Source organism: Mustela nivalis (assembly GCF_964662115.1).
Source record: "Mustela nivalis genome assembly, chromosome: 18".
NCBI lineage: Eukaryota > Metazoa > Chordata > Mammalia > Carnivora > Mustelidae > Mustela > Mustela nivalis.
Genome location: NC_139037.1, coordinates 45,979,853 through 46,002,978, shown reverse-complemented (window position 1 = coordinate 46,002,978; position 23,126 = coordinate 45,979,853). Strand labels below are relative to the sequence as shown.

General features: G+C 55.3%; 2 protein-coding genes across 3 annotated transcripts; both read left to right on the top strand.

The window, feature by feature from the left end:
* The first annotated feature begins 226 nt into the window (after positions 1-226).
* On the top strand, positions 227-6,832 carry B9D2 (B9 domain containing 2). The gene is made up of 4 exons (XM_082709400.1): positions 227-395; positions 880-971; positions 3,536-3,661; positions 6,234-6,832. Exons 2-4 carry the CDS (start codon positions 884-886, stop codon positions 6,545-6,547), a joined length of 528 nt encoding a protein of 175 aa, XP_082565526.1. The 5' UTR covers positions 227-395; positions 880-883; the 3' UTR covers positions 6,548-6,832.
* Positions 6,833-7,419: 587 nt separating this feature from the next.
* TGFB1 (transforming growth factor beta 1) lies at positions 7,420-21,788 on the top strand. Of its 2 annotated transcripts, none has more exons than XM_082709372.1 (7): positions 7,420-8,682; positions 11,695-11,855; positions 13,087-13,204; positions 15,136-15,213; positions 15,384-15,531; positions 20,896-21,049; positions 21,501-21,788. In XM_082709372.1, the coding sequence occupies exons 1-7, from the start codon at positions 8,328-8,330 to the stop codon at positions 21,657-21,659; spliced, it is 1,173 nt and encodes a 390-aa protein (XP_082565498.1). In that variant the 5' UTR covers positions 7,420-8,327; the 3' UTR covers positions 21,660-21,788. The 2 variants fall into 2 exon arrangements, with proteins under 2 accessions (XP_082565498.1, XP_082565499.1); XM_082709373.1 differs by having other exon boundaries at positions 7,735-8,682; positions 15,381-15,531.
* Positions 21,789-23,126: the final 1,338 nt, after the last annotated feature.

Genomic DNA, 23,126 nt, shown 5'->3' with positions numbered 1-23,126 from the left:
GAGGGCTCCGCGTATTTTGTGAGAAAGGCGTCCTGGAGAACAGTTGGCGCGCAAATTTCTTCAGCCACACTCAAGATGGCAGCTGCCCGGCCACGCCCCAAATGGCGGAACCACGAGTCTGGCTGGGAAAGACGCTTTTCCCAAAATGGAGAGGGGAGAGAAAACGTCCATCACATATTGGCCCCGCCCCCGCCAGCCGCTAGGGCCAATTAGCGGATGGCAGGGCGGGTGCCAGAGTAGGAGAGGAGGTTGCTGTTTCCCCAGCAACAACCTGGGCGCTCGAAGGCGGGCGCAGCCTCGGAAGGGTCCGCGCCTCGGGTCTCTCGCTGCCAGAAAGATCCTGGGAGACGCGCGAGCCGAGCCTAGGAAGTCGGCGTCCGTGGAGACAGGGACAGGTCAGGCCCATGAACTGCAATCCCCGCTACCTCTTCGCCCCACCTAACCGTTAGGTGCTCTGAGGTAGGAGTAACGCATGCGCGGGTTTAGAGGCGGGGCTAAAGCCGCCCTGGACTGAAGACGCATGCGCTCGTTGCCACTCGGCGGTCGGACGCGAAGAGGCGGAGCTTTATGCTTGGGGTGGGGCCACGGAGCCTTGGGGCGGGGTTTTCCTCTGAGCTGAGCAGAAAGAAGACGTTTTCGTGGTGGGTGGTTAGTCAACAGCTCCTCACCCAGCTCTCACCTCACCCCACGTATTTTTCCGGGGCTCCCCTCGGGAGGCGGTCAGGATCGCGTTTAAGACTGCAACCTCAGTAGTTTGACGAAACTAGCTGGGAATGTTAGTACTGCCCCTTGACTTGGTAAGCCTCACTTTCCCCATCTGTCAAGTTGGAGGTAACAGTACACTGACTTCCTAGGGTTCTGATTACATTTTTCCCTTAGGGCCATGGCTGAGGTGCACGTGATCGGGCAGATCATGGGGGCCACCGGTTTCTCGGAAAGTAGCCTCTTCTGCAAGTGGGGCGTCCACACAGGTATTCCGGGGCCTGGTTCATTTCCCCACCCATACCCCCAGACCAGAGTTTCTACCCTCCTTCTTTTACCCCCTGGCCTAGTTCCTGATCCTCATCTTCCTTTGGCTCCCAGGACCCCCAGCCATGGCCACACTCTGACAATGTGAATTGGGCATTGTTCTTCCCATCCCATCTCTCTGAGTACTCTGGCTCCTCTCTGAACACAGTCCCCAAAGATATGGGGTTAGACACCTCCCCCCACAAATATTCCCAATCCTCAAAACACTAGCCAGCCTAATCCCACTGAGCTTAGTGGTGCCCAGGGTCCCTCCCCTATCTTCATTCTTTGCTTTATTGAGTTCTGACTGTGAAATGCGTTTCCATCCCAGATTTACAGAGGAGAGGCCACCCTCCTGTATTTTTAATTCTCTATGAGAATGGAGGAACCCTTCCGATCAGTCATCCATGTTCATCCACACAAGACTGGGAGGGACTGCAGAGACCCCAATTTTCATGTTTCCCCATCAGAGGCAGCATAGCAACCAGTGTAACGGGTAGGACCATAGGCCACCAGCTCTGGGCTCAAATACTAACTTTCTCACCTAGTGATTGATGGCTTTTGGACTTGGCCTTTGTGTTTCCTTGTCTAAAAATGAAGCTAACAGCAACTAAGAGGCAGCAGAGTGTTGAGGTTAAGAGCAGACTGCCTGTGTTCAAAACTACATTAATTATGTGGCCTCTGGCCCTCATCTTTGCCTTGATTTCCCTGTCTGCACAATGGGAATAATAACAGTGCTTGGTTCATGGGCTTGTCTTGAGGACTAAATGAGTATCAACAGCACTGAGAAGAGGGCCTGGTGCAGTGTTTGCCTGGCTTGTAGGAACTAGATGGGGTTCATTAGTGAAGCCTTGCGTGTGCTGTCCCACAGAGAGAAAAACGCTCACATCTGTCATCTCTGGAGATCCTGAGTCCTTTGCGATTTCAGTGGAGGGTAGGATGGAGGCTGAGATCTCTGGGGAAGGGGGAGGGTGGTCTGATAAGAGGCAGGCTCTAGTCAAACTTAGTTTCCAGTCTGGACCCTACCACTCACCTGCTCTGAGACCCTGGCTGGGTGCTGTCCCCTCTTGGAGTCTCATTTTTTCTCATCTGTAAAGTGGGAATATTTGTCTTTCAGAGGGGTACTGACAAATCTTGTACGTGAAGAGCCTGACTCAGGGCCTGGTACTTTCCTTACCTGGCCCAGGAGGGAGCAGTAACTAACATGACTGTTAGTAGTTCAGGGGCCCCTTGGTAGGGGGACAGTTATTCCAGCAGAGAGCTCAGGAGCAGCCAGATCAAGGGCTTGGGCACTGTAGTCAGAGAGCACAGTTTGAGTCCAGTGCCACCGTGGGACAGTAGTCAACCATGTTCCTGCTGTGCCCAGCGTGGGCAACTGTGCTTGGCACACAGCAGTGTTCAGTAAATGTTAATGGAATAAATGGCCAAGTGACTTCCCTTCTCAGAGTCCGTTTCTTTATCTGTAAAATGGGGATTATATTAGCACCCACATCCTATGAGCACTTATTTGTCCAGCAAACATTTATTGAGCACCTTTTGTGTACTGAGATCAAAGTTTGAGGTCTTGGGGACTCAGCAGTGTGTAAGAGGCGTGGTCTCCTGGGGCTCCCAAGTAGAGGGACAGAAATTTTTTAAAAAGCAGGTAAGGAAATGAGCACAGGGATCACTGACAGTGGTCACTACAGGAAGAAAGGAGAGATGACATGCCAGGGACTAGCGTTCAGATAAGAGGATGAGGGAGCATCCATCTGTGAGAGGCAGCACACTTGAGCTCATCCCTGAAGGATGAGAAAAAACCAGGCACGGGCACATCCAGGAGCAGAGCTTTCTGGGCAGAGGCCAAAGCCAGTGCAAAGGCTCTGAGGAGGGGAGTAGAAATCGGGCCAGTGAGGCTCCAGGGTGGTGTGGGATGGAGAGAGTGGTGGGAGGTGAGTTGAGGACTGGGGCACAGGCCAGGCCAGGCCATGCAGGGCCTTGTAGGATCCTGAAGGGAGTCTAAAGTGGGGAGGAGGGGGGAATAAAAATCCCAGAGGGCAGATGAAATGAATTCATGGCTAAACCAGGAGCACAGCATCTGGCTCTCTGTCACTGTTATTATCAGCCCCCGTCTATTGCTATTATTATGTACTTTTCACCATGTGCTTGAGCTCTTGAAGGACACCCTCGGCCTCATCTTAGTCCTCGGACGAGGCCTAACATGGGGCTGAGAAGAGCCACAAAATGCTATCCAGCACTTAACCAGCACTCCCTGTCCCAAGGGTGTTCTGTATATTGGCTCGTTCAATCTTTTCACAAGAGGGATGTGTTCTTATGCACCCATTTTACAGAAGGGGAGACCAAGGCGGAGACAGGTAACTCGCCCAAGGTTGCACAGGCGGGACAAAATAGTACCAGAATCTGAACCCAGACATTTGGCTCTCGAGTCCATACTTTGTAACCCCAGATCTCCCCACTGCCAGGGAGAGCCAGGGTCCCCAGCCCCAGTGGCTTCCCCTTCCTGATGTCTGCTTCCCACCCCTCCCTGCAGGAGCGGCATGGAAGCTCCTGTCAGGTGTGCGGGAGGGCCAAACGCAGGTGGACACACCCCAAGTAGGGGACATGGCCTACTGGTCCCACCCCATCGACCTACACTTCGCCACCAAAGGCCTCCAAGGTGGGTTCACAGCATGAGCCCTGGAGCAAACTGAGGGGAGGGGGGCTAGCTGCTGCACCTGGGCACACCAAGCCCCATCCCTGTTCCCTAGGCCCTTTGGGTCCCTTCCCTGGCCAGACCTGGCCCGGGAGAGGCTCAGCTGGGGCCTCTGCAGGCTGGCTCTGGAGTATGTAGGACTAGGCCAGAGGCCAGGGCTGCAGGGGGAGGGGGGGGGGGAAGGTGGGGACCAGGGAGAGAAGGGAGGTGGCTTTCAAAGAGACAAACAGGAGTCTTCAATCAGTAGGAGGCTGGGAGGGGGCTGTGAGGGAGAGAGGCAGGGCCTGCAACCCTTCTGTTTTGCAGTCTCTGCTCAGCTGCTCGCAGGGGAAATGAGTATGCGGGGGAGGAAGGGTATCAGAAAACCTTTTCTTGTGGAAAATTTAGATCACTGGAGAGGAGTGGATTCTAGGAAATAGCCCAGGTAAACATGACATGTATTTCAACAATATAAATAATATTGACTGAGTGTCTGCCCTGTGCCCCGCCTGTGTTGGGTGATGAGGGGGAAATGTTGGTGATTGAGATAGCACACACACACCCCCAGCCCTGTCCTCACGGGGTTCACCATCTCCTTGGGAGAGACAGAGCTGTCCCTGGACAGGGCAGCCCAGAGTGGGCAGGTCTGGGGTGGGGGGGGTGCGGATCCTAGAGGGTAGGGAAGCCCCAGAGGAGATGCCTGACTGCCAGGGAGTTGAGGGAGAGCTTCCTGGAAGAGGGGATATTTGAGCTTTGCCATAAAGGGCTAGTAGGAGCTAAGTTGGAGGGGTGAAAGTGGGCAGAGAGCTGTGTGTGAAAGGCCCAAAGGGGAGATTGAGCTGGGGGCATTTGGAGGATCAGGGGTAGACAGGAGGAGGGCCAGGGGTGAGGTGGCAGGGGACAGGAGACAGGCCATAGGGCTGAGGCCATGTCCTGAAGGCACCAGGGAGCCACAACACGTGACTCACGAGTCAGATCTCAATTTTAAAAGATCCTTCTGGCTGTCTGTGGGGGATGGACTGGAGTATGAGACAGGTAGCCTGTCCTCCAGCTCTACAGACCCCACTTCCTCTAGTGGGGGCCCCATTCTTGCCTCTTCTTTCCTCAACCCCCATTCTGCCCATCGGGAAATCCTTTGGTTTTACCTTTGAAATGTATCCTAAATACCTCCACTTCTCTCCCTGGGCCCCCTAGTCTTCCCAGCCTCACCTCTTACCTCTCTCTTGGACAATGATAGCCACCTCTTCTCTGTGCTCCCATCCTGCCCCCAGAATGGGTCTCTCTATGAACACCCAAGTTGGGTCCCACTCCTTCTTTATGCAGAACCCTCTATGGTCCCCATCTTACTGAGGGTAAAAGCCAAAGCCTTATTGTGAATTCTTTTTTTTTTTTTTTTTAAGATTTTATTTATTTATTTGACAGAGAGAGATCACAAGTAGGCAGAGAGGCAGGCAGAGAGAGAGAGGAGGAAGCAGGCTCCCCGCTGAGCAGAGAGCCCGATGCGGGACTCGATCCCAGGACCCTGAGATCATGACCTGAGCCGAAGGCAGCGGCTTAACCCACTGAGCCACCCAGGGGCCCCTTATTGTGAATTCTTAAGGCCCTGCTCAATTTGGTATGCCCCCGCCTCTCCTCTCCCTCTCTCAGACCGCTCCAGCCACGCTGCCCCCATCAGACAGCTCCCACCTCAGGGCCTTTGCACTGGCTATTCCTTCTCCTGGGGTGTTCTTCCCTAGATATCCATCTACTTGGCCCACTCCCTTCCCTCCTTTAGGCATTTGCCCACATGTCACCTTCTCAGTGAAGCTTCCCTTGCTCACCCCTTTCTAAAACTGCGTCCCTACCCCCACCATACACAGCTTTATTTTTCTCCAGAGCGGTGATCACCATCTGACATACCCTATAATTTGCTTATTTACTACATTCGTTGTCTAGGATGTCAGGAATTTTTGTCTGCTCTGTTCACCACTGTGTCCCCAGCTTCCAGAATAGGGCCTAGCCCAGAGAGGCACAGGAAGGAGGGTGAAATGGGGCCAGATCTCCAAGGGCTTTGCCTACCAGGTTGATGAGCTGAACCTCATGTTCTAAGGACATTGAGAAACCCAGGGAAGTGGGAGAACGATGCTTCCAACCCCCAGATGGAAGGTGAAAGAAGGCTGGTCCTGGGCCCAGAGCACACAGAGTGGGACATGGTGAAGGAAGAGGGAGGTGTCCAGGGCTAGGCCCAAAGTGCTCAGCTGGGGACTGCACTGCCCTGATTGGGGGACACAGAAGAGGAGGCTATAGAGAGGATGTCAGCTGAGGCCAGATTCAGAATGATGAGGTTGGACTTATGCTGAGGGCACTGGGGAGCCACAAAAGGGTTTTTAGCAGGAGAAGAACACAGATTCAGAAGGATCCCTTTGGCTGCCTTGTGAATGGGCTCCCAGAGAGAAGGCTGGTGCAGACAGCCAGTGGGAAGGGGGCTGGGCCTGTGGAGATCAAGGAGGTGGGGACCAGGGCCAGGGAGACCATCTACACCATCGCTCCTTTCTGCCCCACCGCCCCCATCCTGCAGGCTGGCCCCGGCTCCATCTCCAGGTGTGGTCGCAGGACAGCTTCGGCCGCTGTCAGCTTGCAGGCTATGGCTTTTGCCACGTGCCCAGCAGTCCAGGCACCCACCAGCTGGACTGCCCCACATGGCGGCCCCTGGGCAGCTGGAGGGAGCAGCTGGCGCGGGCCTTCGTGGGTGGCGGCCCTCAGCTGCTGCACGGGGACGCCATCTACAGCGGGGCTGACCGTTACCGCCTGCACACAGCGGCGGGTGGCATCGTGCGCCTGGAGCTGGGACTGCTGCTGCGCCACTTCGACCGCTACGGCGTGGAGTGCTGATGGTGCCTCCAAGGACAGGCCGGTACCCTCACCCTTGCTGACCTGCCCAGGGCCGGGATGGCCCAGTGCCCAGAAGCGCGGGCTCTGGACACTGTCGGATCTGACCCCAGCCAACAGCTGGCATGGCTTCTGTCCTGGTGAGCACCTCAGGCCCCATGGCTGCCCCTTCAGGTCCAGTTTCCCCATCTGTAAAAGGGGGGCAGTAAGCTTATGGGGTCTCAGGGTCCTGGGTGAAGAAAGGCTGCTTTGCCCATGGAAGTGCTCAATAAAGGAGAGCAGTTCTTACAGGTGTGGGTGCTTTTCTGACTTCCTTCATCGGTCAGATGTCCTGTGCTCTGTCTTCCCACTGACATCCTCCTTCAGGCCTTCACCTCCTGACACACCCACTTCCCTCATCCTCTGCCCCCTCCCCACTCTGGGTGCCCCTCTCCTTGGGGCTTCTCTCTCTTGTGCCCCTCTCCCCACTGGGACCCCATCTTCTGGCTGGCCCTCTTCCTCAGCTTCCCGCTCTCTGTCCGCTGGTATCCCGCCCTCTGATCCCCCCGACCCAGTGTCCCCAACCTCTGAGTGAGCCCTCCCTGCCAGGTTTTCATTCTCTCCGTGACCCGCGCAGCCCTCAGAGCCACACGCAACCCATCTGCCCGCTTTGGTCGCCCTCCGCCGCCAGGAGGCAGCACCCCGTTCGCGGGGCGGAGCCGGGGTGCCCGCCCCCTCCCCCCGGGGCTTAAGGGACCCCCCTCGGAGCCCGCCCACGCGAGATGAGGACGGTGGCCCGGCCCCCCCATGTCCTCCCCCTGGGGGCCGCCCCCGCCCCGCGCGCTTCCTGGGTGGGGCCGGGGCGGCTTCAAAACCCCCCGCCGTTCCAGCCGGTCCCCGCCGCTGCCGCCGCCGCCGCCCTTCGCGCCCCGGGCCGTCCCACCCCCTCCTCCCGCCGCGGATCCGTGAGACAGCGAGGCCCCCGGCCGGGGGCAGGGGGGACGCCCCCTCCGGGGCACCCCCCCGGCTCGGAGCCGCCCGCGGGCTGGCCTCGGCCGGGAGCGGAGAAAGGAGCCGCCGAGGAGCAGCCCGAGGCCCCAGAGTCTGAGACCAGCCGCCGCCGCCCCCGCCGCCACTGCGGGGAGGAGGGGGAGGAGGAGCGGGAGGAGGGACGAGCTGGTTGGGAGAAGAGGAAAAAAAGTTTTGAGACTTTTCCGCTGCCGCTGGGAGCCAGAGGCGCGGGGACCGATTGGTGCGGCGCTGCCCTGCCAGGAGGCAGGACTCGGGGACCCCAGACCGCCCCCACCAACGCCTCGGACGCTTGCTCCCCCCTGCCCCCTCCACGGCGTTCCCCAGACTCCCCCATTCCGGACCAGCCCTCAGGAGCCGCCAGCCCGGACTCCCGCGAAGACTTGACCCCAGACCTAGGGCGCACCCCCCTACACGCCGCGCCCCACCCCCAGCCTCTCTCCTGAGCCCCCGCGCATCCACGGACCCTTCTCCTCCGGGATCCGGGAGACGGGATATCTCTCAGACCTGCCTCAACTCCCCTCCTCAAGACCACCCACCTCTGGTACCAGATCTCGCCCATCTCGGTTTTTTCCTTGGGATACCGAGAAACCACCCATCAGAGCCTCCCCTCCACCTCCGCTCCGTTCTCTCTGAGGGCATCAAGCCCCCCACCCCACCCCGACCCTCCTACCTTTCTTCGGGAGACCCTCCAGCCCTTGTAGGGGCGGGGCCTCCCTTTTCCCACCCCAGCCCGGCTCACGCTCTCGGCAGTGCCGGGGGCGCTGCCTCCCCCATGCCGCCCTCCGGGCTGCGGCTGCTGCCCCTGCTGTTGCCACTGCTGTGGCTACTAGTGCTGACGCCTGGCCGACCGGCTGCGGGACTGTCCACCTGCAAGACCATCGACATGGAACTGGTGAAGCGGAAGCGCATCGAGGCCATCCGCGGCCAGATCCTGTCCAAGCTGCGACTCGCCAGCCCCCCAAGCCAGGGGGAGGTTCCGCCCGGTCCGCTGCCCGAGGCTGTGCTGGCCCTGTACAACAGTACTCGCGACCGGGTGGCCGGGGAGAGCGCCGAGCCGGAGCCCGAGCCTGAGGCGGACTACTACGCCAAGGAGGTCACCCGCGTGCTAATGGTGGAAACCACCAACAGTGAGCTCAGAGGGGCCGGGGACCCTGGAGGGGAGCCCCCAGGGGGCGCCGGAGTGCAGGGGTCACGGGGGAGGAAATTACTGGCAAAGGAAACTGGCTAGAGGAAGAGGACCCCCGGGGTTGCCGGGAACGCGGGCGGGGGGTCTCAAAGAGGATAGGACTGAGCTCTCTAGCTCCCAGGTATCCGGCCTTGAAGACGAGGAGATAGTGAGCGAAGGGGACCGCTTCTAGAAGAGACCATGGGAACATGCGGGATCGTGGAGGTAGTCCCCTAAGGGGTAGAAGCGATTGGGGGTGGAAGGGTAGAAAGACTTCCCTCTCTACCCCGCACTAGAGTGTGGGGGCTCGTGGGGTGAGGGCTACAGGGAGGGAGCCCGCTTTGGGAGAAGCGAAGAGCCCAACATTTGAGAAAGGAGAGGCAGTGGAGAAAGCTGACCCAGAGCTCAGGGGTCACGAGGCGAGAAAATTCAAGAACAGAAAAACTAAGTGAAGCGAATCCCGGAGGTGCCGGGAAAGTGAAGTGTGGCGCCGCTTGCAGCTTGCGCGAACAGGCGGGGTTGGGGGAGGGCCCGCAGAGAGGCGGCAGGGGGCTGATGAATGCGGGGAATAAGTGGACCCGAGGTCGTGGGGTGGGGGGGAGGTGAGAACGGTAGAGCAGCGGAGACCCTTCGGGGACGCCGGGGATATGCGCGAGGTGCCCCAAGTATTTGACATAGGGACGTGACAGGACAGGCTCAGCGGGGGAAGCGAACCCCCAAGACATCTAGAGTACTGGGTTTTAGAAGGGGTTTAGAGAGGGGGGAGACAAGCACGAGAAAAGGGGGATCGATAGGGAGTATAGAGAGCTATAAACAGTGCCGTCCCGGGAGCAGCGAGCCCCCCACGTCGCGGGAGGGAAGGAAGTGGGCTGAGTGAGGAGTCAAGCCCTAGTCAACCCAAGGGTGGGTGCGACTCTGCAAGATCGGGGTGAGAAAACTGATTGGGTCGGGGTAAGGGTAAGGGAGCCCCACGTGGGTGCCACGCGCGAAGGGAGGAGCCTGTCCTTTCGGAAGCGCGGGGAGGAGGACCCTGCAGAGTTGAAGGGGGAAGAGTCTGGACCCCAGAGTCCCAGTTCCTCTCGGAGAGGCTGGGGAAACCCCAGCGTCCGGCCGCCTCGCCCTCCCTTCCCTTTCCTTCCCGTGCCCGGGGGGCGGGGATGGCGCGCGGAGCCTGGGGCGAGACGGGGCAGGTCGGGTCCCCGCCCTCGCGGCAGTGGCGCCTCCCGCCCTCTTCAGCTCGGGGCGGGGCTGCCGCTGGGTCCGCCCACCGCCCCCCCTCGGGCGCCCACGCGGGGTCCGCTCGGTTTGCCCTTTCGGTCTTGGGTGGTGCACCTGTGGGTCCCCGGGCCTTGCGCGCGCCTAGTTGGCCGCTTCAGCTGGATGACGCCTCTCCCCACCCACCCCTCGGCCTCACCTTTTCCGTGGTCGCTTCGCCCTCCTTGTGGAGATTTCTTGAACACCGCACCTTCCATACTCGTCTCCCCTCCCAGTCAGCCTCCATCTCGCCCCCAAACCCTATGTTCCTCTTCCCGTGTGTGTCCACCCCATCTCTGCCTTCCACCTCTCCCACATCCCCATGCATGGGTCTCCCCGTTTCTGTTTCCTTCCTCTTTCTCCCTCTTTCCTCCACGCCCTGCTCCTCCTGTCTCCATCTCTGCAGTCTCTCCATCTCTCTTTCTGACCGGTCCTGCCCCTCCTTTCTTCTTCCTCCCTATCTGTCCCCCCTATCCCCTTCAATGCTCCTGCCCTACCCTTCCTTTGGGGTTTGCTGAGTAACCCTTGGGTCAAGATAGGGCTTCTTCGTGGAGGACAGGGGCTGGCCTAGCTAGAATAGGGAGGAGTAGAGGCAGGGGCCCATGGAAGGAGCTTCCTCTGCCCTTTCTCATCAGATCCTGTCTCCACCATTTCTGCACCCCTACTGCAGGGGCCTAAAGCATGTGCCCCAGTCCATCCAGAAGGTCACGGCCTGCCTACTCATCCTAGACTTTTCTGAGACTACAAAACACTCTTTCTAACTTTCTTCCTCCCTGCCCAAAGTCATTCCTACCTAGAATGAACTTTGTGTTATCTAACCAGCTGAGGGAGGGAGAGAAGAGAGGAAGGAATTAATAATAATAATAATAATGTCAAAATAGCAGGGAGGCAGCATAGCCCAGGGTTAAGAGCGCAGTTTTTGGGACCAGACCGCTCAAATTTGAATCCCAGCTCTGTAGCTCCCTACTTCTGTCAGCCTGGGGCAAATGACCTGCTTCCCAGCTCCAAAATGGTATAATAATTGTCTTTTCCTCATGGGGTGGTTGTGAGGTTTAAACGTCTTAACCCTTGTAAAGGGTTGTGAATAGCACCTGGCAAATAGTGAGTGCTCTTTAACACATGCATGCCCCCCCCCCCAACAAGTGGGCTCTGCTGCATGCCTTAACTGTGCTGTCTCACTTACCTCACATGATAACCCTGTGGCCCTGTGGTCGGTCGTTCTGCAGATAAGGGTCTGGCTCAGAGGGTGCAATTCTCTGGCCCAAAGTTACACAGCCTTCCATGAGGAGAGCCTGGTTGGGAGTTAGGGTGTTCCATGTGGTTGCTGGTTCCTAAACAATAGCAGGGAAGTGAGGCTCCGGGAAGGAATGGGACTTGCCCAAAGTCACAGAGCTTGTTCCAAATGTTCTTGATCCTAATTTGCATCTGAGGCTCCAAGTAGAGGAGGACTGAGCAAGCACAGGGGCCCCCTACTGCCACATACTGAGGGGACACTTTACCCACGATGGGTGAGAAGGGGTCAGGCCCCGTTTTACAAAGTAAGGAGACAAACCCAGAAAGGGCAAGCCATTTGCCCAAGCCCCACAGCCCAAAAGTGTCACAGTCGGGTTCCCAGCCACGGTTGTCAGCTCTGGAGAGCTCTTAGACTTGGGATGTGCCTGCCGGCTCCTCGCCAAACCCCTGACATCCCTATCCCCCCACTTCTGCTCCTCCTGCCTAGGAATCTATGACAAAATCAAGAAAAGCCCGCACAGCATATATATGCTCTTCAACACATCGGAGCTCCGAGAAGCAGTGCCGGAGCCGGTCCTGCTTTCCCGGGCAGAGTTGCGCCTGCTGAGGCTCAAGTTAAAAGTGGAGCAGCACGTGGAGCTGTACCAGGTGCGGGGCAGTGGGGCCAGACCGCGCCTGCGCGCTGGGGCCATGGTGGGCGTCCGGGTGGCTAGTGGCTGCCAGGTGCATAGAGACAAACTTTCGGAGAACCAAGGTGCACGCCCAGTGGAATCGTAGGGCTCTTGGAAACTCGCAGATTCCTAGCACCTCTAGGGTATTAAACACCCAGAAGGCTGGGAGTTTGAAAGGTCGCAGGCTCTGGGCCGGTTCTGTCCAATAGGGTAGCCACTAGCCACACATGGCCATTTAAGTTGACTAAAATGAAATAAAAGAAAAAAATTCAATTCGTCAGGCTCACTGGCCATATTTCAAGTACTCCATAGTCACATGTGGTTAGCGGCTGCTATTTTGGATGCCACAGATAAAGAATATTTCCATCGTCAGAGAAAGTTCCCTTGAATAGCTCTGTTTTAGAAGATTTTGAGTCTCTGGGAAGATTGGGGCCCCTGGAAGGGCTGGAGTCTCCAGAAAGTTACGTGATCTAGAATCCACGTCTTATGGAACATGAGGTTTAACAGTGGGCAGTAGACTCTTATAACAAAGGAATGTGGTCTATTGTCAAAACTTCTTGGAGTCTGGAGAATCCGGCTTTGTAAAGCCAGAGCCTGGAGTGTTCTGCCCGGCTGCCAGAGGATCCCCCCACAGGATCTGGGAGGCGTCAGCAGCATCTGGGTTTGGGGTGTGTCAGACTCCTGGGCATGTAGGAGTTCGGTGTCCTCGGACTTCTCAGGCTCATTGAGTGTGTAATTTTAGGGGTGCTCCCGAGCACTGGAGTTCTGGAATGACTTCTAACAGAAGCCCCTAGAAAGTTGCAGCCTCTCAGAAGTCAGGGCATCAGCTTTGCAGAATTGTAGCTTGCACTGTGGACCTCAGGATGTCTTCGGATGATCTTAGCGTGGTGGGTTGTACAAGCTGAAGGGGGCCTGGCATTTCACCAGTGAGAGAACTCAGGCCTGGGCTGAGGGCAGAGGCTGAGCCATCCAAGTGCCTTGAGCCCTCCCTGGCCCCAGGGTCTCCCCACTCTCCTCCCAGGTCTGCTCTGCAGGTGGTGGTTCCTGCAGGGCCCCACAGTGTGGCTGTTTGAGAGGGGACCATCTGAGGGACTCTCTGGAGGCCTGTTTGGCGGAGCAGAAGGAGTGGGGGTACAGTCAGTGCATTTGGGGGGTGTGGAGAACCATCTACTCACTGTCACCCTCCCCCCACGTTCATCATCTCCTAGAAATACAGTAACGATTCCTGGCGCTACCTCAGCAACCGGCTGCTGGCGCCCAGCGACACACCAGAATGGCTGTCCTTTGATGTCACTGGAGTCGTACGGCAGTGGCTAAGCCATGGAGGTGAGGACGGCTTCTTTGCCCCACCCCATTTTGTAATGGGAGCCATCTCATTGCCTACCAGCTGCTGCCCCATGTTAGTGCCAGAGAGCCAAGACCTGGCCTTCCTCCCAGACCCTCAAAAACCTGAGTGATTCCCCCTTAATCCATTTTCTGACCACCTGCCTAACGCTGGGGGATGCTGGGGATGCAGCAGTGACCCAAAGAGCCCCATCCTTACCCTCCCAGAGCCCTTGGTCCATTGTTGGGGTGGGAGAAGGGAAGAAAGACCTGAAAACTGGGTAGGGCTGGCCTGGGGAGCCCAGAAGAGATATCTGACTCAGCCTTGGGTCAAGGAGGGCTTCCTGGAGGAGGGGACATCGGAGCTGATATATATTTTTTTAAAGATTTTATTTATTTATTTGACAGAGAGAGATGACAAGCAGGCAGAGAGGCAGGCAGAGAGAGAGGAGGAAGCAGGCTCCCTGCTGAGCAGAGAGCCTGATTTGGGGCTCGATCCCAGGACCCTGGGATCATGACCCGAGCCGAAGACAGTGGCTTAACCCACTGAGCCACCCAGGCGTCCCCGGAGCTGATATTTGAGGGATGAGTGGAATCAGCCAGGGAAAGAAGGAGGGGCAAGAGCGTTCGAGGCAGTCCCTGAGTCCAGGGAGTGCCTGACACATCTGATCTGTCTGTAAGAGGACTGGTCAGAGGACTGTGTCTGTCCTGCCCATTGGAGTCCATGGTGCCCACGTCCCTTTTCCTAATCTCCCTCTTTTTTTTTTTTTTAAGATTTTATTTATTTATTTGACAGAGAGAGATCACAAGTAGGCAGAGAGGCAGGCAGAGAGAGAGGAAGGGAAGCAGGCCCCCTGCTGAGCAGAGAGCCCGATGTGGGACTCGATCCCAGGACCCTGGAATCATGACCCGAGCCGAAGGCAGTGGCCCAACCCACTGAGCCACCCAGGCGCCCCCCCTAATCTCCCTCTTGATGCTGGGGACGCAGTGGCAACTAAGACCACTTCACGATCCTGCCCTCGAGGGGCCCACAGTCATTTCCAGACATCTAGAAAGCCTTGCCAAAGCCGGAGAAGGCAGTGATAACTGGAAGGAGCAGTGTGGGGGCCGGGAGGTGCTCAGGCACCTGGACCCATCTGAGGGCTCTGGGAGGGCTTCCTGGGGGAAAGTGATAGTGTTGAGACTTGTGGGATAAGTGGTGGTTCGGCCAGGTGTTGAAAGATGGGGGCTCAAGAGCAGGTGGGAGCTGGGAGTAATGTCCTGTGCAGCTGGACAAAGGCCAGCCTCAGTCACTGCCGAATCTAGAACACCCAGTGTGGGGCCGAGCACCCAGGAGGAGCTTAGAAAATCACCCATTCATTCAAGAAAACTTTTTCCCACAGCAGCCCTGTGGGTTTGCCTCTCAGCCCTACATTTTCCCACTTGGGGCAAGTCCTCTCCCCTCCGTGGGGCTCAGCCTCCATGTCTGCAAAATGGGGAGCTTTGGTGAGGGTTGAAGGATATAATGCTCCCATGCTCACAGAGTGTTTAGAACAGGGCCCCTCAGTAGATGTTTTTATGACTGTGGGCTAGGCCCAGCGGGGAAGGAGAAAACAGGCATCCCTGCCCCATGTATCCTGCTTTCCACTGAGGGAACAATGGGGGAGATAAACAGCCAAACACAAATGTCAGGGAGGGTAAGTACTATGGAGAAAATAAAGTGATGTCACTGTGGGGGAGGGGCCTGTGTCCTGGAGAGCCTCTTGGAGGAGGTGACCACTGAGCTGAGGCCTGAAAGAGGAGGAGGAGGAAGCAAGAGGATGCAGGGAGAGGGTAGACGGGGAAGAGGAAGGCAGGCAGGAGCCCCCACCCCAGTCAACCAGCGTTGCTCCAGCCCCCTGCAGCTTCAGGGTGAGCCATACCTCACACTGCCTTCCCTCTCTCCACTCCCACAGAGGAAGTAGAGGGCTTTCGCCTCAGTGCCCACTGTTCCTGTGACAGCAAAGATAACACACTCCAAGTGGACATCAACGGTGAGGCCCATCTCCCTGGCCCGGCCTCATGGCGGCGTGCGCGCATGCGCCTGTGTGTGTGCGCGTGCACGTGCGTGAGTCTCCTCCCCCCGCCCCCTGCTGCGGTTCATCCATCTGAGAGTGTGTGTTTCTGCTTCCCCCACCCCCCCCACCCCTCCAAACCAAAGCAGGGCTCAGTTCCAGCCGCCGAGGTGACCTGGCCACCATTCATGGCATGAACCGGCCCTTCCTACTCCTCATGGCCACACCACTGGAGAGGGCCCAGCACCTGCACACCTCCCGGCACCGCAGGGCCCTGGACACCAACTACTGCTTCAGGTGACCTTTCTGCCTACCCATTGCAATTGGTTGATCTACTTCTTCAAATTGTTTTAGAAATCCACAGAATCATCTCTCTAGGAGCCGGGGGCTCCTAGGCTGGGGGACATGATGGTTGGCTACTGACCAGGTGCTCTCTGTTGGGCACTTGGCTTCGCGTGGCCTGGCCTCTCCTCCCGCCTGGGAGGCTCAAAAGACAAGCAAGCACTGGGAGTGCTCGAACGCTGGGATGGGTGCCCTGGGACCCCTAGAATGTTGAGGTCACTTTGTCTTCTTGATGGTGTGCTGGAATCAGGCTGTTGAAATGAGGGACACGAGCGTGTGGGAATTCAGTGGTGGCAGGTTGCGGATCTAGAAGGTTGAGTCTAGGACATTAGGATTCCGTGTGAATGACATCTGAGAACGCTGGGCTCCAGGAATGTTGGGATCCTAGAATTTGGGAATTCAGAATTGGAGGAAGGTGCATGTTGGATTCCTTATGCCATGGCAAACTGGAGTCCTTGAATATTGGGATCACGATGGGGGAAGCCTGTGTTAAAATACCAGCATCCACAGATGTTGGGGTTGGAGAAAGCCAGAGTGTATCCTAAAGTGTTGTGGCTCAGTGTTGGCATGGTAGAATCTGGCAAGGCTGGGATCTTAGGAAGTGGCAGCTTGGACCTCTTGAGTGATGGGCTCCGGATTGTGGGATGCTTTGATGCTATATCGAAATGGTGGAACCCATGAATGGCAGGACCCCAGAAAGCAGGAATGTAGCAATCCCAGCAAGTTGGAAATGCCAGTGGAGTGTGAGAACCTTGAGATGCTCAAGTACTACAGTCTAAGAAAGTCAAAAAGTTGAATTCCTTAGAATGTGGACATTCAGAGTTGGATGTTGCAGAGTTAGAATGATAACCTGACCTTGTCCCTCTCCTGCTTAATATTCCGATGGTACATCTGCTCTTTCTTTTTACGCCGTTTCCCTGCTGGAGAGTCAACCCAGGAACCCTGTGAATGAATACACGAATTGAGGTCTTGAGTGCTACTAACATTAATAATCTTACGAAGGGAGGCAGCCAGCCATGTGAGGCTCTGTAGGGAGGGACACAGTGTCACCTAGGAAGCTGGGCAAAAAAATTGAATGTGCAACTGATCGAGATGGTGGATCCAACTGCCAATTTTCCAGAAACCCAGGGATAGGAAAACAGTTTAAACCATACCATGCGCTTGCAAATCAGCCACAGTTAGAAGGTGGGAAACCTGACCCGCTTTCTTCAACAAACACAAGGCAGAGCAGGGGGAAGGAGAGAGATGATTCTGTAGATTTCTAAAAGAATTTGAAGAGGTAGATCAACCAATTGCAATGGGTAGAACTTATTTGGATCCTAATGCAGAGGAGTAAAAACAAAAGACATTTGTGAGACAGTCAGGGAAGTATGAACTCTGACTACACACTTGATATGAGGGAATCATCGTGAATCTTTCTTATGTGGTATTGTGGTGATGTTTTAAAATAGTCCTGAGTTTCTTGGAGATATGTGTGGAGACTTCTGTGGAAGAGATGTCATGGTGGATGGCATGGGCTACAAAATCATCCAGTGGGGGAGAGGAAGTGAGAGGGAGCAGAGATGCAGTGAACTTGGCCATGATGTGGGATTGCGGAAGCTAGCCTCCCTGAATGCTTCCCCAGCATCCAAGGTCGATGTGAGGCCCTTTGGCCTGTCCTGGGGCCCCAGGTGGGTTTCTTTTACTTCTCAGGCCCTGACTGGACGGCAGAGGGAATCTGCAGGAGGTTAGCAAGAGGGGCACCTGGCTGGCCCAGTCAGTAGAGCATGTGACTCTTGATCTCCGGGTTGTGGGTTCAAACCCACACTGAGCATAGATTGCACTTAAAAGCTTTCTGTGTTCAGTGAGAGTTCAACTCTTACTGAACACATGGGTTATATAGTGCCTGAGTCATCTGCAGGCTTGTTAAATATGGCCTGCTGTCCCCCACCCCAAGCCAACCCTGTTTCAGACTCAGTAGGTTGGTTGGGGGTGGGGATTTGCATTTTGCACAAGTTCACAGATGCTCCATCTGCTGCTGTGGGGACCGCATGTGGAGAACGTCCCAGGTGGGTGTTAAGAGTCACAGACTATTCAAATCTTAGGACCTCAGAACCCTTGGTCAGAGTTGAACCAGAAGTGAGAGATTATTCTGGACAGGGGTTCTTTCCCTTTTGTGAGTTTAGGACCCCCTCGAAAAGTGGAAAGCCAGGCAGTCTGCCCAGAAATAAGTCTATAAATGCACACGCATGTGCCCGTGGTTTCAGGAGCTCAGGCCTCTCATTGAACCCACACAAGGACTTCATGATGCCTCCTTGGCCCTTAACAACACCTTATTTGCTCCAACATCCCCTGGGTCTTTGGACAGATGGGGAAACTGAGGCCCCACCAGACTGGGGAGGAACTGGGCTGAACTCATAGGGATTTCAGATTCCTGGCTCCCTTCTCAGGGTTCTGTGGCTTTTGGAGAGGATTTGTCTTGCCTCAGCGAAATGCTGTATCATCTCCTCTTCCTGCTCTGTCTGAGCTGACATAGCCGTGCTCAGGCTCCTGGGTGGTGCAGAGCTGGCTGGGAAGCAGGCCCCAAGCTCCATCACTTACCCGCTGTGCTTCAGTTTCTTCACCCTTCCAATGGGAATAGTAATAAGGCCTGCTTCCCAGCGTTTTGAGATGAACTCGTTCCCTGTTGATTAATTTCTTTTTTTTTTTTTGGTAAATATTTTATTTATTTATTTGACAGACAGAGATCACAAGTAGGCAGAGAGGTAAGCAGAGAGAGACAAGGGAAGCAGGCTTCCTGCTGAGCAGAGAGCCCAGTGTGGGGCTCCATCCCAGGAACCTGGGATCATGACCTGAGCCGAAGGCATAGGCTTTAACCCACTGAGCCACCCAGGCATCCCTGTTGATTAATTTCTGACTAGGTAAATACCTGCATGTGGACCAAACCCAGATAGAATACTCTGAGACCCTCCAGCTCTGACCCCCGTCCCTCTCTGAGGACGAGACAGCTGGCTTTATTGTCTTTGTGTCTCCTTCTAGAGACAGCCTTTGAAACACTTATACATAACCCTATATTTTTTTAAAACAGATTTTACTTATCTATTTGGCAGAGATAGAGGGAGAGAGAGAGAGCACAAACAGGGGGAGTGGCAGACAGAGGGACAGGGAGAAGCAGGCTTAATCCCAGGACCCTGGGAACATGACCCGAACCGAAGGCAGATGCTTAACCATCTGAGCCATCCAGGCATCCTTCCATATATTTTTTATTTTGCCCAAATTGTAGAATCCTCTGGTGGGGGGGATGTGGAGAGGATGCTGGAGACTTCTTCCTCCCTCTCTCTCCTCCTGTCTTTTCCTTCCTTCCTTCTTCGAAAAGTAAAACTCACCCACTGTCAAGAATTTGGAAAATTAAAAAAAAAAAAAGAATTTGGAAAATACAGAAAGGTTTCACCCATCAATCACCACATATAAAAAAGTCAATATTTGAATATAGTTCCTTCCAGTCCTTTCACACAAAAACAGAATTTGGATCATACCGTCCTTGTAGCTTTGCCTAGTGTTTCTTTCATAGGTTATGAACCTGGAATATAAAGCGTTCTCGGCTGCAGATGAATCAAGCATTTTAGCCAAGGTCCTTGCCCAGCTCAGACATGGCCCCAGAAGCCAGCACATAAAATGTCCCAGTTCCTTCCAGACAAGCAGGAGCCTGGGCCCCCAGCTAGGAAGGATTGGCTTTTGCTTTCTGAGCCTGGGACAGAGATTATGAACCCAGAGCTGTACAGTATTATACATCACTACTCTCCAATGTGCTTTTTAAAAACCTAACATACACATACATACAAACATATATTTATTTTATTTTATTTTATTTTTTTTAAAGATTTTATTTATTTATTTGACAGAGAGAAATCACAAGTAGATGGAGAGGCAGGCAGAGAGAGAGGGAAGCAGGCTCTCCGCTGAGCAGAGAGCCCGATGCGGGACTCGATCCCAGGACTCTGAGATCATGACCCGAGCCGAAGGCAGCGGCTTAACCCACTGAGCCACCCAGGTGCCCCCATATATTTATTTTAATCTCTAGACCCAGTGGGGGCTTGAACTCACAACCCCAAGATCATGAGTTGCATGCTCTCCTGACTGAACCAGCCAGGCACCCCATGTGGCAATAAGTTTTAAGAAGGAAAATAAATCAGAGGAAGAGGAGAGGGGAAAAAAAAAAACCAAAAAACTAGATATTAGAGACTATTCTTCCTATTCTAGTTAAAATTTTCTTCTATTATGGAAAATTTGAAATGTGGACAAAAGCAACGAAGATATAGTATAAAGAAGCCCCATGAATTCTCACCCAGCTTTAACAAGTATTAAGATTTCTCCCACTTGGCACACCTACTTGGCGGCTCAGTCAGGACAGCGTGCGACTCTTGATCTCAGGGTTATGAGTTTGGGCCCCACGTTGGGTGGAGATTACTTAAAAATAAAATCTGTTTTTAAAAAATTTGCCCCACTTCAAATATAGACATTGCCATATTTTCTTGCATAACTGAAATGTAACTGTACAGTACAGTGAGTGGAATTCGTGATCATATGGATAGGTGTTTTGGGTATCAACTGAGCACTTGCTGCATGTCAGCCAGTGTCCTAGGAGGTAAGGCCCCTGCCTGAAGGACATCTGAGCATACATTTAAACGAAGTGAAGGACCGAGCCAGAGTGGGTATCTGTGAGAATAGCAAGTCAGGAAGAGGGAAGACCAAGTGCAAAAGTCCTGGGACAGGAGTGTGTTTGAGGAACAGGGAGGATGTTAGTGTGGCTGGAGTCAGGGAGAGTGGGGAGGAAGTTGCGATCAGCTGGCCAGGCAGCATCCTGGGGTTCCTGGTGAGGAGTTGGGCATTTGCCCCTAGTGATGTTTGAGCCATGTTCGGAGTTGAGGAGCAACACGACAATCTCTAGCATGTGGCCCCAGAAGGCAGAGATTTTTGTCTGTGTCATTCATACTGAGTCCCTAGTACATCCCAGCCAAGCACAGGGTAGAGGCTAAACAAACATGTGGTGCACACATAGAACTTAGTGCATGTGGATGGTCATTTGGCTTCTTGCACGAGATAAGGTTTACTGTGATGTCCTTAGCACAGGGCTTGACTAGCTGGAGTGCTTTATCGGTTTTAGTGCCTATGGTTGCTATCACAGCTATTGCTTTTACTGTCACAGGCGATGCAAGGGACACTGAGATGGGGACTGTGCTGGGGGCGACCAGGGTGTCCCCCGCCCTCCACCCTGCAACCCGCCCCCCTTGGCCCTTGCAGCTGCTGCCCCTGACCCTGCCTCCTCCCTCCTGCCTGCAGCTCCACGGAGAAGAACTGCTGCGTGCGGCAGCTCTATATTGACTTCCGTAAGGATCTGGGCTGGAAGTGGATCCACGAGCCCAAGGGTTACCACGCCAATTTCTGCCTGGGGCCCTGCCCCTACATTTGGAGCCTGGACACGCAGTACAGCAAGGTGCGTCTGGAGGGGGTGGGGGGTGGGGGTGGGGACGACGGGGGATGGGCTGGGGGAAAAGGGACCAAGGGAGTGGAGGGAGATGAACAGGTAAAATCAGAGAGGAATGGGCCAGCTGAGAAGTAGAGACAGGGGGAGATCAGAGGGGGCGGTACAGAAATGGGAGGAGACTGGGTCAGAGCTGGTAGAGAGACTGGGCACAGGGGGAGACCCAGGGAGACATAGGGACTGGGCAGCACGGGAGGAGGGGAGAGTCAGTATGCGGAGAAAAAGGCCAGAGTCCACAGACCGCCACCGAGATGGAGAATGAAGACAAGGCAAGAGACTGATACTGAGAATATAACAGACGGAGATGAGAGAGAGGGAGGCGGGAGAGGTGGGCGAGGGTGGGGGCACCCTGCCCACACCCCCCACCCCTGACCCTGACCCCGACCCCCCCAACCGCCCGCAGGTCCTGGCCCTGTACAACCAGCACAATCCTGGCGCATCGGCGGCGCCGTGCTGCGTCCCACAAGCCCTGGAGCCCCTACCCATCGTGTACTACGTGGGCCGCAAACCCAAGGTGGAGCAGCTGTCCAACATGATTGTGCGCTCCTGCAAGTGCAGCTGAGGCCCCGCCCTGCAAGACAGGCCCCGCCCACCCGGCAGGCCCGGCCCCGCCCCTGCCCGCTGCGCCGGGCTGTATTTAAGGACACCATTCCCCAGGCCCCCCTGGGAGCCATTAAAGGTGGAGAGAGGACTGGGGTCTCTGTGCGTGTCCTTGAGTCCCTGACTGGGGTCTCCCTCCCAACACTGCCAACGTTTCCGGATTCCCACCCCATCTGCCCCCTCTTTCGCTCTCTCCACCATTCATTTCCTCCCACAAACACCTGAGGAGACCTCCTTTAGTTCCAAGTACTCCCCGCAAGACTAGATTTATTTATTGAGCACTTTGTGCCCTGTTCCAAATGCCTTATATTGACTAACTCATGTACTCACCATAACAAAACTCTGAGATACAGTGTCATCTGAGATGACACTTACTTTAAAGTTGAGGAAGCCAGAGCCCAGAGAGGTTAAGGGAATAGTTCCTGCCCACCAGGAGCCTACTTTCTGGGGAGGAGACAGATGTGGGAAGTGAGGCTAAAAAAGGAAAGCAGGATAGAGTGAGAGATGGTTTAGGGGAGGAGGGAAGGCTCCTTGGAAGAGGCAGCATCTGGGACTTGAAGGAAGTTAAGAAGGCAGTCTGGGGGAGCCCTGGGGAAGAGTGTTCCCGGTAGGAAGACCTAGGCATAGCCTAGCTATGAGGATGAAGTTGGAGTGAGTGACATAGAAAAGGCCGATGTGGTTGGAAGGGAGGGACAGGGGAAGGGGACTGGGAGCTGACTCAGTTGATTAAGGCTCATGGGCCAGAGAGTAATGGTACTTCCCCTGCCAGGTATGGCTGTAGGAGCTCGCCGCATTCTCCCCGCAGCCCAGCAGAGCAGGGGTTGGCAAATTACCACCCGCAGGCCAAATCTGGCCCGCTGCCTGTGTCTGTAAAATAAAGTTTTATTGGAGCACAGCCACCACGCTCATTCCTTTGTGGTCACCTGGGGCTGTTTCGGTGCTACAAGGGCATGGCTGAGTAGAAACTGTAATGCAGAGTCACAAATAGTTACTATCTAGCCCTTTATAGAAACAGTTGGCCAGCTCCTGCTATAGAGATCCTTTGTACACCCCCCCCCCCCTTTACGGATGGGAAGACTGAGGCACAATTAAGGTCACACAGCTAGCACATGGCAGAGCTGGGATTCGAGTCCAATCAGCTAGAGTTGAGGATCTAGGCACATAACCTCGGCACGGGCACTGCTTCCAGGTCCACATAGGGCCTGTGGGAATCTGTGGGAACTTGTACTCTTAGGGCGATGGGAGCCCTGTCAGGGTTTGGAGCAGAAGAGGAGTGTGAGTCGACTTCATTGCTCAAAGGGTCCCTCTGGCTGATGGTTGAGTACACTGAAAGAGGGTGAGGGGAGAGCCATAGGGAGACCATTTGTCCAAGTGAGCAATGCTAGGGGCTTGAGCCAGGGTAGCTCCCTGTTGGCTGCCCTCTTTCTTC